Source organism: Biomphalaria glabrata, chromosome 17 (genome assembly GCF_947242115.1).
Source record: "Biomphalaria glabrata chromosome 17, xgBioGlab47.1, whole genome shotgun sequence".
In the NCBI taxonomy this organism is placed as follows: domain Eukaryota; kingdom Metazoa; phylum Mollusca; class Gastropoda; family Planorbidae; genus Biomphalaria; species Biomphalaria glabrata.
This window is the reverse complement of record NC_074727.1, coordinates 21,390,981-21,408,334: the sequence shown is the minus strand read 5'-3', so window position 1 is coordinate 21,408,334 and position 17,354 is coordinate 21,390,981. Positions and strand designations below refer to the sequence as shown.

At 30.6% G+C, this 17,354-nt stretch overlaps 1 protein-coding gene across 5 annotated transcripts in view; it reads right to left on the bottom strand.

The window, feature by feature from the left end:
• LOC106059478 (potassium channel subfamily T member 2-like) overlaps positions 1-17,354 on the bottom strand; it is a 115,024-nt gene that overhangs the window by 14,248 nt on the left and 83,422 nt on the right. For 2 of the 5 annotated variants that reach the window (XM_056015686.1, XM_056015687.1), the window contains 14 exons: positions 16,651-16,747; positions 15,977-16,039; positions 15,411-15,519; positions 15,196-15,270; positions 13,440-13,526; positions 13,246-13,349; positions 12,147-12,333; positions 11,846-12,010; positions 11,028-11,228; positions 9,167-9,275; positions 7,490-7,598; positions 1,932-2,081; positions 1,482-1,569; positions 691-793 (listed from right to left, as the gene is read on the bottom strand). In XM_056015686.1, coding sequence (XP_055871661.1) covers positions 691-793; positions 1,482-1,569; positions 1,932-2,081; positions 7,490-7,598; positions 9,167-9,275; positions 11,028-11,228; positions 11,846-12,010; positions 12,147-12,333; positions 13,246-13,349; positions 13,440-13,526; positions 15,196-15,270; positions 15,411-15,519; positions 15,977-16,039; positions 16,651-16,747 — 1,647 coding nt within the window. Of the gene's footprint in view, positions 1-690; positions 794-1,481; positions 1,570-1,931; positions 2,082-4,835; positions 4,848-5,161; positions 5,177-5,724; positions 5,755-6,269; positions 6,300-7,489; positions 7,599-9,166; positions 9,276-11,027; positions 11,229-11,845; positions 12,011-12,146; positions 12,334-13,245; positions 13,350-13,439; positions 13,527-15,195; positions 15,271-15,410; positions 15,520-15,976; positions 16,040-16,650; positions 16,748-17,354 lie in introns of all 5 variants that reach the window. The other 3 variants (XM_056015685.1, XM_056015683.1, XM_056015684.1) reach the window with 3 other exon arrangements.

Here is a 17,354-nt window from a genome sequence, read left to right as displayed (position 1 = left end):
AGAGAGTCATTGAGAACATAAACAGCATATCAAGAACTTCAAAGACAAAGTGTTAGGTAGAAAGAACTATTGAAATAAGTTATAAATTGGTGATGTTCTCATGAGGTGAAGGCAATGATCTATTGGCTCCTTATTAACAATAGGGGAAAGAGGCAATAACAATAACAGTGCTTATCTGATTTCAATAGATGAAAATTCAACCATCTAAAAGAAACTTTTTGAAGGACAAAGTTTAACTCTTTGCTTATCGCCAGTGTGAATGTTTTTATTTACTTTAATTTTAGAGATTTATTAAATAAAACTTGTGGCCTGATAACACAAAATGGAAATTTTTAAAGTAAAAATAATCAACACATGAATTACTTTAAAAACTTAAGTAGTATAGTAAGAAGGTGCAGAGCTCTGCTACATTTTGGAGGACCACATAACAAATAAATTGCTGGTCAGCACTACATTACTTTTAAACTAGGTCTAGTGTAACTACAAAATTTAAAAAATATGTAAAACTCAGTAAAAAAAAACAACTTCAAGGTACTAATTGGCTAAACACCAAAATAATTACAGCAGGACATAAATGTATGCAGGCCATGACTTGGTTTCAAAGCTTTCAAAAATCTGGTTAATATTTCATTCGAAAATTTGTAAAAAAGTGGACAAAAAATCAAATTAGAGGAAAAAATTGAAACTTACCTATATTTTCATTTTTCTTCCTGGGAATACTCTTTAATGCTTCAGGGCTGATCTTAGAGTACTCTTCCCTTGTTACACTCATGTAAAAACAGTAGTCATTGGCCTGAAAGAGTTAAGAAACATCTTAAAAGACTTTTTGGTTCTAAATCTATTAAGTAAATTTATTTTAAAAATTGAAGGACGAAATTTCATTGCATTAAATGAATCAACCAAAATAGTGTCTACAAAGATCTAATAACAGTTGTAAACATTAAAAAAAAGGCCAACTGGGATAATTCTATTATTTGAAAAGAATGAAAAATGACAAAAAAAGCAAGAAGTGAAGAAGTATTCTAAATTCAAAATTAGATCATTTTTTTGTATGTAAACAAGGTTAAATCTCAGATCATCAATGGGGTTTTACTCAGCCTCTGATGGATTATATCTTATCAAATAACTTGCAGATTTCCATTCAAAAGAAGATAATTGCACCCTACATGTATCCAAGTGTTAATCTAGTGAATGCATGTTAACTGACTGAAGAAGTTGATGAAGCAGAGAAATAAACTGTGAAGCCACAGTCAACAGGTCACTGTAAGTTTGAATAAGAGAAAAGTCAAAAAAAAGTTTCCCTAATGCACCTTTCTTTTTTCTTTTAATTTTTGCCCACACAGGGTGTGACTGACTTGACTGCTAGAGCAAGAGTTTTCATGACAACTGCATTTACTTACTATAACTAGTACATTTAAAATCATTTTCACAACTGTACAGTAAATAATAAACTATAAACCCAACACACAAAGTATGCTGACCTTTAATCTGTACTCTGGGCCAGGATTGAGCTGCAGCCTGGGAGATGGTGATTCACTGTCCAGTACTGCTAAAAGCGCTACACCAAACCTGAAGGACAAAGAGTAACAGGAGATATTTGAGCCTAGTTAAAAAGTTTAACCAAGTCCTCTCCAGTTTTAAGTTTAAGGCTATGACCAAGATAAGAGCCTGGGTTTTGGCTATGGTCAGAATTGTGTTTCCCACACAGTAGTTCCTCCCTCTTCATCCAGCTGTTGAGTCCAAAGTAAAGGCAAACAGCTGATACAGTTACTGACCAGCTACCAAATTAGCATTTAATATTTAAAATCAGAAAAGCAGAGGCCACAACAACACGTGTGAGTGATGCACAATTTTAGATTGGCCTCTTCCATTTGAGCTCTTAACTAGATGCTAAGCCTATTGATCTAGGACAGTCTGATTCAAAGCCTCACCTGTGGTGTGCATCAGCTGAAGCTTGTGGGAATGTCTCCCCTTCGTACTGGTTGAAAAACAAGCTCTTGTGGAGCTGAATGTGATATATTTCATTCCCAGAATGCCTGCCATACACTTGCTGCCATGGCTCTGGTGCTACCAGCCCTTCTCTGCATGAGAATGTACAGGAATACATTGTTTAAGTGTAATCAACAAATAATAGTTTATCAACTATATCCTTGTGTGTCTGTCATGTGTTATAAAGAATGTAAATGACACCAAAAGATATAATTTTCACAAAAGTTATCTTGTAAGAAAAACAGGAATTTCCTTTTGAGATCAAATAGCAACATTTCCACTCAAGTTTTTGTTTAATACCTAGACTCCCAACTTAAGGTAAAGCAGAGACTGATATTCTTTTTGTCATGATCTTTCAATTTTAAATATCTCCATCAAAATAATTACTACCAAATTTTGGTGTCATCAAAACTGATAATTTTCATCACAGACTTTTTCAAGAAAAAATTAATCATGAAGAGAAGGCCTTTCAATGTATATGTCAAATAATTATATTGGAAAAGGGACATTTTTAAACTCTAAACCTTATTAAATAAAAAAAAAACTTAAAACCTAAACTGTTCTAAGCTAATAAGCTTATCTTGTAAAAATTTTCAATTTCAAAGATGTAAAAATGTTATTAGTTTAAATAATTCAGAACATTTTTAATAATTCTCTTTCAATTAAAAAGAAAGATTTGCATGAACTGTATATAAGCTAATATTTTAGATCCGTGTTTCCCAAACTTTTTCCTTAACAGAACACTTCGCACATTCTGACTGTTTAGCAGAACACTTTGCTTATTTTTTTTAGAGAGATTAGTTCACATGGTGGCCTACTTGTTAATTATTCCAGACGTTCATGGAACACCTATTCAGGCATCTAATAAGAGTTCAGCAGAAAAATTTGGGAAACACTGTTTTAAACCATTACAAAGAAATAGAAGCCTAGTTGAATGAATACAGCAAGATAGATTATTAAATAAGTATGAGATGTATTAATTGCAGAGGGAAAATAGATTAAGAAATTTAACATGCAATTAAAACCAAAAGGCTGCAAAGTAAACAATCTCATGTAAAGAAAAAAGCACTAAGAGCTATTATTTTTAGATTAATTTGAACAAAAATAGGCTCTAGTCAGTCACTAAATTTTGATTTAATATATTTTGTACATCAAAATGAAGGCTAAGAAAATAGATGAGTAGTGGTTTAATAAATAGTTTCAAGAGCAAAGTTAGGGATGAAAACATTTCAAAGAGCAATTACAAAAGAAAACATACATCTTTATAGCAGTTCCTTTGACTGCAATGTGTTGTAACATTTAAAAACAATACACCTTTCTGCAGCTCTTTATTGCCTGTGATATTTAGTTTCTTTATTGCATTTCTTTCAAACTGCCAGAGATCAAAATTGTGTAAATAAATCTGTACTTCTGAGTTAATTTGTTTTAATTTTAATAACTGTACACTCTAAGATGTTGAAACTAAAGATTTTTAAAGCAAGAATATGAAATAGGGAACTCAATTTAATTGTTTTGAGTTTTATACAGCAGCAAAAAACATTTCCAACCCCCCTCTCCTTTTCTCCTTTCTCTAAGCAAAATTTAAACAGCTTGCTAAATGTATTACAAAAACAAGAGTTATCCTCTGTGGCCTGTGCAAGTATTGTCCCTTGTCTAAACTGTTATTGGCATCTCATTAGGCAATAGATTTTGGCTTGTTCTTGATAATATTCAGACAATCAAGACAATCTCTTAACCCTCAGGACCTTCATTGTGGCAATGTCCTACCGATGCTACCTGTATCCACCAGCTCTTTGTTTTTTAAAGAAATAAAAAATTTTGACATTCCTAAAATTTGGAATACTAAAACCAAAGACTAGGATTGTGGCCAGTCAAGGAATGGTTTAATAATAATCTTATTTACTTTGTTAATAATGTTTAACAAAGAATTGACTTACAAAATACTGCCAAACAATATTAGAAATACTTTCTTGTAGGCCTACATATTGAGTACTTAGATACCTTACAGACTGGCTTCTGATTATTACCTAATCCTTTCTCCATTTTGTTTATAACTATATAGGCCAATTATATGTACTCAATTCATTAGGCTAGTTGTCACTGTAAACTCACTTTGTCACTATTACCTTTTTATTAGGAAAGTATCACATTTTTATTTCCTATGACTTTTATTCTCAACATATTGACCAATTTAATACATACTGAAAATGTTCAATATTTCCTACAGATAAATTATAGGAATTTTAAGATGCAGTAAGTAGATCTAATATAAATATAAATCTACATGATTGTATGGGTTCTTGAGAATATGAGCACCAATGCTGGGTTGTTGTTTTTTTTTGGTAAATTGGAATTAATTCTATCAATTTATTAACTGATCTCTAGAAAATTGTACGTCATAAGGTTAACTGAATTTTATTAAAAAGTTTGTATCAAATAAAATCACAGAGAGAGATTCATCTACTGATAACAACCAACTAGAAAAAAAGACGAAGTTAAATACATCAACTGAAGAAGTAAATGGGTTAGTGTGTTATTCTGTTGTAGAGAAAAAGAGATTAATGGCATAGTCTGTTTGCATCATGATCTCAGGGGTTCCCAAAACTATGACAACAGAAGATCCAATTCATAAGAGTACCCCACAAACGTGAGGGAAAAAAACTACTTTTCTACAAAAAATGAAATAAATATAATGTCTTGAGAACCAGAAATTAAAGATTTTAGAAATCTTTAATTTAAGAGAAAACACATTGGGAAACCCCTGTTGTTATGAAAGAATAAAAGTTTTACTGAGTAACAATTATTAATAACAACAGCTATGTATAACACAAAGGTCCCATGCTTACAGAGGATCAGGTCTGAAATTGAGAAAAATTATTGATACAAAATAACAATGAAAATGAAAATGTTTGAATACAAGTAAATAGAATATATAATAATATCCTTCAAATTCAAGAAATAAAGGATTTCAAAAGAATAAAATAATATAATAATATTAAATACATAAAATAAAACTACTTTATATTTGTTGTATAGACCAATATATATATATATATAATATACATAAAAACTAATAACTGGATATAATATACAAATCATGTGTAATACTAGCAGAAACTAAACAGATAAAAAAAAAATAGCCAATAGAAGCCTTGGAATTTGAAAAATTTACCCAGAATCATTATGGCTATAAAAAAAAAAGATAAAAACATAAAACTATTACAAATTGGGGAAGGGAAGCAGAGTCGTAAACAAATAAAGTAATAATAAAATAATATTTACAAAAATAAGAATGAATAATTACACATCTGACAAAAGGATTAAAAGTTGGGAAAAAAATTACGGTGTAATTCAGATCTCATTTCTAAAAAGATCTCTCTTACTATCTTGTTCTATAAAATACTGATAAGGATTTAATAAATATATTAGGGACAACTGCATCAATTAACGAATAACATTTTACTATTAATAGAACAAATTATTGTTTTTTTTTCAAATATAACTTTTGGATGGAATAATTTATTTTGGAGTTTATCTTTGTTTTGTTTAGAAAAAAAAACTTATGAATGTGCATTATTCAGACTTCCAATTTGTTTTTGTTGTATCTAAGATTGTTTTATTTTAAAATTAAGAATACAATAATGGAAGGGAAAATGTTTATAAGAGCAAAACAAGTCAAAACCAAATAGACATAAAACATGCCTATCATATAAACCTAAAAAAACATAATCTTACCCAGAATCCCAGTTATGTTTAGCTAGAAGTCTTTTATTTGTTAAAAATATATAAGTCATCATTAACTCACATTAAATCAGTTTATAAATATATTTAAATATCATCTGTACGCTAACGAATATCTGAACACACATTATATCTTATGTTATAATATAAATACAGTGTTTACTATTAAGGAGATGAACAATGTTAAAGCCTATAACCTACAACCAAAACATAGGCACTACAGATACGAATTCCTAGGCCTATAAAATCCAGCTTGTTTTGTTAGTAGAGAAAGAAGGCTCACTACTCCTTCTCCCAAAAAAACTATGGGCAGAGATACTCATGCAAAAATAAAGCCCACATAGAGACCTGAGAATACTTTTACTGTTGTATCATTCAAAGCCTTGGTGCAATTAATAGCCATTCAACATGCTTAATACAGAATATTAATACTTGAGATTTACATTCCGTACGTCAAGTGAAATATTAATAGAACGAAAGCATTTCAAGGGAAGCAATACAATTTTTGTAGTATTATCTAAATAATTTGTTTAACACACCCATAAATCCGAGATATAACGGGCATGAACCTGATGGAAAAATTTCAACCAAACAGTAACTATATGAAAAAACGAAGCTTATGAATAAATGAGTTCTAAAATAGTCTACAAATTTAAGAGTGCTGAACTGATAAACTGCAGATATTATCAATTTGGGCTTTCTGTTTTGTAACATTAGCCTTGTCTTTTTTTTAACAGTCAGTTGCTGTATAAAACTGTTCATAAACTTGATGGCCTTGCTTGTCCTTGCTGCACTTCTTGTATAACACATTTTATTGACATGTATAGAAAAACTGTTCAAATCTTGGGGGGACAAAGAATGACAATCTGTGTTTTTATCTTATTGACTATAAATCAATGTCTAGTTTTTACTTGTATAAGTTTTTTTTACTTTTACAACCAAATAAATAATAGCTTTTTTTATTTTTTAAAGAGGGGGGGGGGCATTTTTTTTTTATAAATAATTTTGAGGCACAATTAAAATGTATCAAAAATCAAAATGCACAAACTTCATATTCAATTATTTAGAGTTCACTTTTGTCATACTCATTTTAAAATAGATGTTTCACCTGTTACAAAACCAAAAATTGATTTTAAAATGTCCTAAAGTATCTCATTAGTTGTAACAAAAGGATTAATAAACAAACAACTGCAAAACAATGTTAACTACAATGTTAACTAGATACTAATACTTTGTAAATATATGATAAATGCCAAAGAAACTGTATGGAAGTTCAACTGAGTTTTGAATACAATACAACTGGTATTCAGTGGTTGATTCAAGCTAGGGAATATAGAAACCTGACAAAATAATTGCTGGCTTTAATTAAGTTATGCAAACTTCTTTTATGTTTTAAGATATTTATATTAAGATATCTCATATCTTCTGCATCCTATTGTTGTAATAGACTTTTTCTTATTTTAATCTTGAATAGTTTTGATTAATAATACAGATAATTAGAATCACTCCAAGAAAAAATTAATATATGGACACTTCTGTGCAGTTTCATGGGCAATCATCAAATAAGATAATATACATACATGTACAATGTACATACATATATACCAATAAGTGTACACATCATCTACAAAAGATACTGTCAGAGAGTAGCCAAACATCTCACTCAGTAATGCAACATGTCCACACACACTCATACACAAACACAGCACAGGCCAACACTCCCACACATGATCAAAACAAAGAAAATGTGAGTACTTACTGTCCAGTGGAGGTATGAACCAAAAGAGAGACTAGAGTGGACAGACCTGGGTAAAGGCAGTTGTTGGCCAAAAGGGCATATTTGAATTCATCTTCACAAACGACATGTTCTGTACACAAAATGTAGATATTCATATAAATAGATTCATATAAATAGATTCATAGAAATAGATTATATGATTCATATAAATTGATTCATATAAATAGATTCAAATGTAGAGAATCTTGGTCAAGTATACTGTGAATGAAATCAGACTTCAAGAACAAAAAGAAGTCAGGACACATGCAAATATGATAACCTTTTTGTTTAAAAATCAATTTAGTTCTAAATTTTGATTTGTTCATTCTTTTTATTTTACAATACCTCATTTCAGGTCACACATTCCTAGGCCAAACCTAGGTGAACCTGGCTCCTGAAAATGTTTCTATTTTCCTAGAAATTTGACAGGTGATGTATATCATGGGAAAAGGATTACTAGCTCATCGGAAAAGGATTACTAGTTCATGGGAAAAGGATTACTAGCTCATGGGAAAAGGATTATTAGCTCATGGGAAAAGGATTACTAGCTCATGGGAAAAGGATTATTAGCTCATGGGAAAAGGATTATTAGCTCATGGGAAAAGGATTACTAGCTCATGGGAAAAGGATTATTAGCTCATGGGAAAAGGATTATTAGCTCATGGGAAAAGGATTACTAGCTCATGGGAAAAGGATTACTAGCTCATGGGAAAAGGATTACTAGCTCATGGGAAAAGATTACTAGCTCAAGGGAAAAGCATTACTAGCTCATGGGAAAACTCTTTGACCATTAACTTTTTGTAAGTATAAAAAAAAATTAATTCAAATTAGGCTAGAGGACTAAAAAATCTTTATCTTGAATAGATAACGTGTTCAGGTATTTCCGCATGTTGACCCTATTCATTAAAGAGTTAAATAAATTAATGTTCAGGAACCTTTTGTGCATTGACTTATCAGAATAATAATAATAATAATAATAATAATTTTATTTATAAAGCGCTGTTAACAAACAAAATGTAGGCTTAAGGCGCTGTAATAACATTACAAACAAAAACACGAGAGCTAAAATGACAGTTAATCTAAAAAAGTTTTAAACAGATAGGTCTTAATGTTCTTCTTAAAAGTGGTGTAGCATGTTGTCTGTCTGAGATCAATGGGGAGTGAGTTCCAAACCTTTGGTCCGTGAACTGAAAAAGCACGCAGACCGTAGCTTTTGAGGGAGAAGTCGAGCAGATTTATACACTTGCTTAACCAAGGATTTTTTCTCAGGGTGAGGGTTCCTTTTTTTAAAGCTAACATTCATTAGTTATTAAGAGGTAAATAACCACCTAATTTTTATTATTGTTTTTTTTTTAGATGTTTCTTGTTTAATGATTTCATAATGATTAATAAATAACTATGATTGACCAGGACAACTTGATGTCTATTTCAAATACTTATATTTGTAATTAAAGGACTTTAATTAAAGACATAATTTTTTAAACTTGTTAACTATGATTTCATTTCAAAACTAAGAGTTGAAAATGGATGTCTAAAATGATTACACACACACATCAAAGTGTAGGCTGTAAAACATACTTGAGTTGGTATTACTGCAGAAACTTCAGTTTTCATAATTTATCTAGTCTGATTATTTTCTTCTGCTTATTACAAACTTACCTGCAAACTTGACATGTAGTTTATTTTTAGCTTTGAACAGCTGAATATACTGCTTGCAGTTTGGCGCAAAATCTTTGACTGCCCAAGATCTGAGTATAGTATGGCGATCCTATAAGTATACACAAGTCAATTAATGACAAGTAATATACCTAACATTTAACATTTAATAGGCTAATTAATATATTATGATTATGATTTGATATAAAACAAAAGAAAGATATTGAAATAAAAAGCCTTGCTTTGACTTAAGAATGAGCCTTGAATCCCTGATGATGACAACACAGAAGAATGAGTAACCAAATAAACAAGACATAGGGCCAAGAAAAAATCTGCAAAATGACTTTATGATCACAGGTGGTTACCTTGTCCTACATCTACTACACTACATTCAAGTTGTAGACAATCCACTCAAAATCAAATCCAAAAGACTGCCAGTTTGTTTTATGCCAATTATGCCTTTTGAAACTAAATGTCTTTATTTTAAGACTAATGAATATATGAATGCTTTATATTCACTTAAACACTGAGAACAATTACACTATTACACTATGCTTTGTAGTCAGTAGTTTTAATTAAAGTTAAACTATATAAATAAAAATTAAAAGAGAAACACAAAGCAAACCATAAATTGAGAATATACAGTGAAGAAGATAACAAAGAAAAAAAGCAACTGCTAGCCAGGTTAGGGAATCAAAACCAATGATCCAAAACTTCTGTTAGCAAGAGACCTAGACCTAATTACCCAACCCAAGAAAAATCAATAATGATTTCTTTTTTTTCCATAGAAATTACTTTATAATGTCTGAAATGCTATGAATTTGGTTGCAATAAAGAAGTCATTTCCTAAGTCTTCTGCAGGGGTGGAGTAAGGTAGTCTGATGGTGGAGATTTCTAAATCTATCATAGCAAGCTGAAAGTTTGCAAGTTAAAATAAAAATTATTATCATCACTGAAATAGAATAAAGGAAATATGTAACTGACTGAGAAGATGACCCTACAGATTGTAACTTGTTGTGACAAGTATGGGAAAAATGATTACAAGTTATCTCTTAGACTGATCAACAAACTGTCACAAATACTGTCTTCAATGTCTAGATCAGTTAAGGAAAAGATGAAGGAAAAAGAAAAAGGGATTTAACAAAACAAGAAGACTAAATGAGTATTTGAAAACATGTTCAATTATTAGCACTAACAATGACACAGAATTATTTCCTCTGATGTTGACAACAAAGTGATAAGCTATTAGTAAAATGGTAAAAAGTAAAAGTAACACAACTGTGAAATGTTTAACCAAAGGTATCAGGTTCAAATCTTCAGATTTCTTTAATATGACAATACCAGAATTTCCAGCTTGTTGCCTGGCACAAGATCAGAAAAACTGTATGGTAATTGTGCTGGCTAGTACACCAAGACTATAATAAACTTAGATTCACACTATTATCTAAAAAATAAACCAAGTGATCAAAAGTGACAAGTTTAGAGCAGAAGTAAGCACAAGTAAGAGATTCCCAGGTTCACTGTACTTCTAAGTTGTATCATGGGCTACTTTTCTCCTGACTTCATGAGCATTAAAGACTCATAAATTTATTCTTTGGCTTCCAGCATTTGGCTACACATGTACCTTAGTAGAAGTTGATCCATAATTGTAATAAAATCCCAAGGCATATTAAATAAATATCAGCACTATAAAAAGTAGGCCATAACAAAAAAAAAACCCAAACAAAAATTATGAAAAATAGATCAAGCAGATTCATTAAAGAAGCTTCCAAGTGTCAAAAAATAATTTAACATTACTACATTCAGGGCACTATACTTAATGAAATCATAACGTTTTTTTAAAAAAAAGGTGTTTTGCACTTACTGCTTTAGCTTTGTCCTGAGTAGGTCTTGGTGCAAGGAAGAAGCAGGCATCCGCTTGATGCACTCGACACCTTTTCAGATCAATATCTTTAAGAGATGACCCCCTCATGTAGATAACCCTGTGAGCCCATTTGGGGTCTTTTAAAATGACCTGCTTGTTGCTGTCTAGTTCTTGTGGACACAGAAGAATTACTGTGTGATCCTGAAATGCAATTAATAGGAAAAAAATGGTAGTGAAACACCCCCAAATCTATAAAAATTAACCCAACTGTTTTATAATATGTATTTTTTTTTATCTCCTTAATTTTAGATTTACACAATGGCTAAGAAAATATAATAAAATACTATTTCATGGCTACAATGTCCAACTGTTATAACAAAGGTTTGTAAGCTCAAATCTGCTAGTTTGTGATTTCTATTAAGAAATTGACAATGTTCCAAATATCAAAGTGGTCTCACTCTGACCAAAGATAATGGACTCTTTCATTCACCAATCCTAAACAAACATTTCTGAGTCACATGCTTCCCCATCTTTTCTATTCAACCTACAACCTAATTCAAACATGGATATCATGTGACTGTACTTTTTAAGTGTTTTATCCATGGATATCATATGACCATTCGTTGGTGAATGAGGTCCATTGTTAGACTAGAATATTATTTTATATAATAATGTTATAACCGGAATTAAATTTCAAGCATAACTTTTTTAAGAAAACATAAGGTATTATCAAAATGGAAATTAAAATATTTGTTTTAAAGTGAAACTTTACTATCATAGACTTGAATTAAACATTCACAGACAGTTTTTTCAAATACCTCTAGCTTGGGGTGTGCGTAGAATTCATTTAGAAAGTCCATGAGAGTGTCTTGAATCATGGCACTGCTGCACACAATGACATGTCTATTGCGCTGTGCTGACCTCTGGCTGTACTCACCCCCTGCTTTTTGACGTTCCATGTAAGTAGATACAAGCCCTTCAATCTACCGAAATAATGCAAATATAAATAAAATATTAATGCCAAACAGAAAGCATATAATTGATAAGCAAAAAAATTTTAGCTTCTAGCTTTAAATCATATAGAGTTTCTTGAGTTTCTTAAGTGTCCCAAAAACTTACATGTCTAGGAATGGAGGCAAAAGCCACACAAATCATGATGATGGTGAACAGCCTCCCAAGCCAAATGTCTGGGTAGATGTCTCCATAACCCACTGTGGAGAAAGTCACTATCACAAAGTACAGAGAATCAAACATAGACAACTGCTTCTCACTGCTGGCTCGCTGGATGTGTTGAATGAAGCAAATACTGAAAATTGAAGGGAAAAAAAACATGATTACTGAAGGTACAGATTAAATCATTGTTATCTTTTATAAATTATGGACATTTATTTGAAAAAATTTTTTTTATAAATAGTTCACTATGAAAAACAATGAAAGTGAAGTAATTTAATTCCCTGACAGAGCTTATGTGGCCAAGCTTCATGGGAAAGATTACATTCATCCATCACTGTGTATTATATATTTTTGAAAATGTGTCACAAGACCACAAAAAGAAAAAAAAAAAAAAATCCACAACAAAAAAAGCGATGTCCTAAAACTGCATTAAAAATCATATTTGCCATCATGATTTGAACTCAAGCACAACCAGAAAAAAACAAAAGGCCTATATCTCAGCCTCTGAGGGCTGGTGACAAACATATATTGACCTGCACACTGTTGTAATACAAATTATGTTATTTTTAATTGAAACTTGCTATTGGACTTTTGGATTATAAAGTATATATATATATATATATATATATATATATATATATATATATATATATATATATATATATAAATATATATATATATATATATATATATATATATATATATATATATATATATATAAATATATATATATATATATATATATATATATATATATAAATATATATATATATATATATATATATATATATATATATATATATATATATATATATATATATATATGGAAAAAGAATTTTAAATGTGAAACTTCTATAAAAAGTGTAATCTATTTTTGTGCAGGTCAAAAGCTAAAGTCTTTGTAAATAATAATTTTTTTTTAAATATAAAAAAAAAAATTAATTGTCTTGAATTATGTAATAGACATAATTTTATTTATTAAGTCTTATATTATAAATAAAAAAGAAATAACTTTACATGAAATAAACTCAAACTAAAAACCTACTTGATAAAGACTAGACATATTATATTGACCACAAGCATGACCATCTGCTGCAGGAGTGTAACAGATATTGTCTGGAATCTTTGCCTAGTCAAATGAAGATCATTCTAAAAAATATAAATAAAAAAAAAACAGATCATTTTATGAATTGGGTTAATCTAAAATTTAATTGCTTTTAAACAACTGCTGGTACTTACATAAATTTTTTCCATAGATCTCTTCGCCAGCCAACAGTTGAGAAAGACAGGAACGAACAGCTGTTTCAGCAGCTTTGGAAACACAACCTGATAGAACAAAGAACAAACAAAATAAAAAAATATAACAAAATTGGATTTATTTTATGATGATCATTATGACCCCCCCCCCCATGACAAATTTTTTAAACAAAAAATAAACCCAGAAATAGCAGGAAAAAAAGCAATAAACAAAAGAAAGATTGGGAGAAAAACTTGATGAGCTTTTTAGATTAAGCCAAGACAAGCCAAGACCATAAGAGAGTGAGGGAGGGAGGGAGACTACTCCCCCTGGTCAGCAGACTTATTCAACTTTTTCCTGAATCCAATTCTCTTTTATCATATTTGTATTAAAATCATAACTAGACAAAAAGAGTGTTATCGCATATGTCTAACTATTTCATACGCAAAAAAATAATAAGGTACAAGATGTCAGTAAAAAGAAACATTAGCCATTGTGGTTAGTTTCTGAGCACAGTTTTAAGCTCCAAACTTTAAATGATATGGATATATAACAAGTTCTAACATCCTTTTAGTAATAATCCTACAAGGCTTTCAAGTGGAAGATAGCATTAAATAGAGGAAAGAATATAGTGGAATGACATCACAGTGTGGATCCACCTACCGTTTAAATAAGTGTTCATAGTCACAGTGAAATAATGAAAAGAATGTGAGAAATTGTGAAAGAGTTAGCATGAGTATATATATATTATATATTCAGGTATCCTCTTTTAGGCTATGTTTCAGTGAAAAACAATTCCACTTAATGTTTAACTAAGTGATCATATTCACAGTGAAAAAAATGAAAAGAAGGTAAGAAGTTGTGAAAGAGTTAGCATGAATGTTCCTCCCTTATATATTCAGGTATCCTCTTTTATGGTATGTTTCAGTGAAAAACAATTCCACTTAATATCACAGTCTAATATTTGTTTGTGTTTTAGTACCATCCTTAAACACCATTTTCTCATGCCACTAGATGTCACATTGAAAAGGCAGGACCCTTCAGGCTACACAACATCAGAAATGTCTTCAACCTTCAAAACAGTCCAAGATCAAGATGTTTGAATAAGGTATCAAATGATTGTCATTAGTGCATCTGACTGAACTACTTTTATAGCTTCTTTCTAGGGCTTTGTAGAGGCACTTCATCTTATTGCCAAGCACTTGACAAGGAAACAGCAAAAAGATTGGAACAGAATTTATGGCTTGTTCCCTTTTACAATCCTACAAGATGCTTAGAAATGTTACATTTTGTTTTCTGATGTATATATTTATTATGCCCACAATATAAGCTAGTCAAGCAAAAAAAAACTGCATCTTAAATGATTTTTTCATAGAATGATTTATTCATTTAAGGAAAATATTTTTTTCACTATATCTAATAAAAAAAAAATGTAAATGTATTAAATGAGAGGATTATAACACTAAATGCCTCAATACAGTGTGTACATTGTTTACAATGACTTGAACCATTCATTTTTAAATAAATCTTGTAAAAAAGATATAGATTAATTTTTGTTACAAAATCCAAAATTTTATAAAGGAATTTAGAAAAATACATCATACTAGCCTAATACCAGCCTAATATAGTCTAATATTGTAGGCTTTTTGCTACATTTGATCAATATTAAAAGCTGTTATATGTTCACTGCAAGGAAGTATTGATTCATACACATATTTAAAGATCTCTTGTAAAGGAGGATAACATATAAGGACTTACAGTTATAAGTATAGGCACAGAGCAGCAAATCTCTAAGAGAAAGGTCAAAGTTAAAACATGATCCATTCTGTGGCCCTGTAAATAAGATTAGAGTAGATTTTTCATAACAAAAAAATAGATCATTGATACATTTTCAAAATTTTAACTGGTGAACACATGATGACACTTAATTATACACTACTATACTTGTGTGGAAAAAAAACGGTTCTACTTACACGGGTGGCGATATAGATCATCAGTAAAGCTTTAGCCAAAGATATAACAGCCAGGGCCACCTCAATGGCCCAGATGGTCCAGCTTCGCTGAACCCAAAGTAGAACATACCTATTTTTTTTAAAAAAGGACACATGCATACAATGGATATAGGAAACTGTATTCAAGTAGATTATGGCATTAGGTCAAATTTATCAAAAGAACATATGAATATTTTATCGATAACAATATAAGGGCAAACTTAACAACAAAGTGTTGACATCAAATCTTTTTTTAAAAATGTATAAAATACATGCATTATTAAGTTGCAATTTAAATTAGCTAGTTTTTTTTTTTACAAGAGCTTATGTTAAAATTTTATGTTACAAGAGCTTATGTTTAGAACTTATTTTAATTATACCTAAGAAGAGTTTATGTTAATTTTATGTTAAATTAGCTTGTGTTAAATTAGTGTTAATTTTTTTTCATTTATTGACAATAATATACTAGAAAACTAAAGAACATAAAAAAGTCTTCATAAATAAAGAGTTAAGAAAATGGTGATAAACAAATCATTTGTAGTCCTTACCAATTAACTTCTTTAGAGCTAATGCGAGTGTCATTTTCTGCATTGCTGCAAGGGGCTCCCGCACTACAGAAAATAAAGGCATGAATTTATAACATTTTTCTAAGTTGATTTTCAAATATTATAAAACTTCAGCATCGCTCAAAAACTGTCTAAAAATTAATATTTCCAAAACAAAAATACATTTTATAATGCATTAATTTCCAATGTATTTCTATAAGGCAGCACTCAAAACCTTTACAAAGATTTTTAATATTTTCTGACAAAACTATCATTTTTGGGGTTTAAACTGAACATTTTACAAAATTTAACTCAAAAAAAAATATTTCTGCGGTTTTACAATCCATTTAGTATTAAAGTTTGTTGCATACAAGATTCAGAAACAAGATTTTGAGTTAAGCTGTAGACAAGACAAGAAAAATAAGTAGAATGTTTATAATCATTGAGTTCTTAGCTTAACTCTTTTTTTTAATACATTCACTAAAATCAAGTACATGCAAGGCTTAGATATTTATTTGGATTACGAGTCTGGTTTTTAAATTTTATTGTAACAGCAAAGATGATGTGACTTTATCTCTAACACAAAAGGTGTGACACAAGTGATTTTCCTTAAGTACTCTGGACAACAAGGATAGGTCTGTCATGTAGAAAAGTGACACATTTTGGAGGCCACTTACCATTCATAGTCCTTGACATTGTCCAGTGACACTCGTGTGACATAGATAACACAGATCAACGTCTTCAAGGCTAAGTCAAAAAAAGTGCAAGCCAAACCTGTGGGAAATAACAAATATGTAGATGAAGAAGTTAAACCAGGATATTGTAAGAGTAATAAAAAAAAAAGATAAAGTTCCCCTTTCAAACCTTGTGGTCTAAAGGGCAGATGATGTAAAGGTCATCTGTTCCTGTGGTCTACAGTTAACGAGTGTGCCATGTGGCCAGCACAACGACCAACCACCTTTACTTTCCCCCAACTAATGTCAGGTACCCAACAGAGCTGGGTGGACTCAAAGGCAATATAAAGATCCCGAAATTAAAAATCATGGTCTTCATCAGGATTTGAACCCGAGACCACCGGTTCAGAAGCCAAGCGCTTTACTACTCAGCCACTGCGCCACTGTATGAGTAATACTACCTGGTTATTTGGTATGTGTTTCAGATGGTCATCACAATGGTCCTGAGTTCAAACCATGTCCACTGCCATCTAAATTTATTTCTGAAGAAGAAACATCAGATACTTAAATAACAAATCTGATAGAGAGGAGAGATGGCTTAATGACTAAACACTTCACTCCAGGTCACAGATTCATGCACTCTATATCACAGCTCATTCTTAGACACTTGACTCTCACAGGTAGCAGATCTCAAATCACAAGATTTC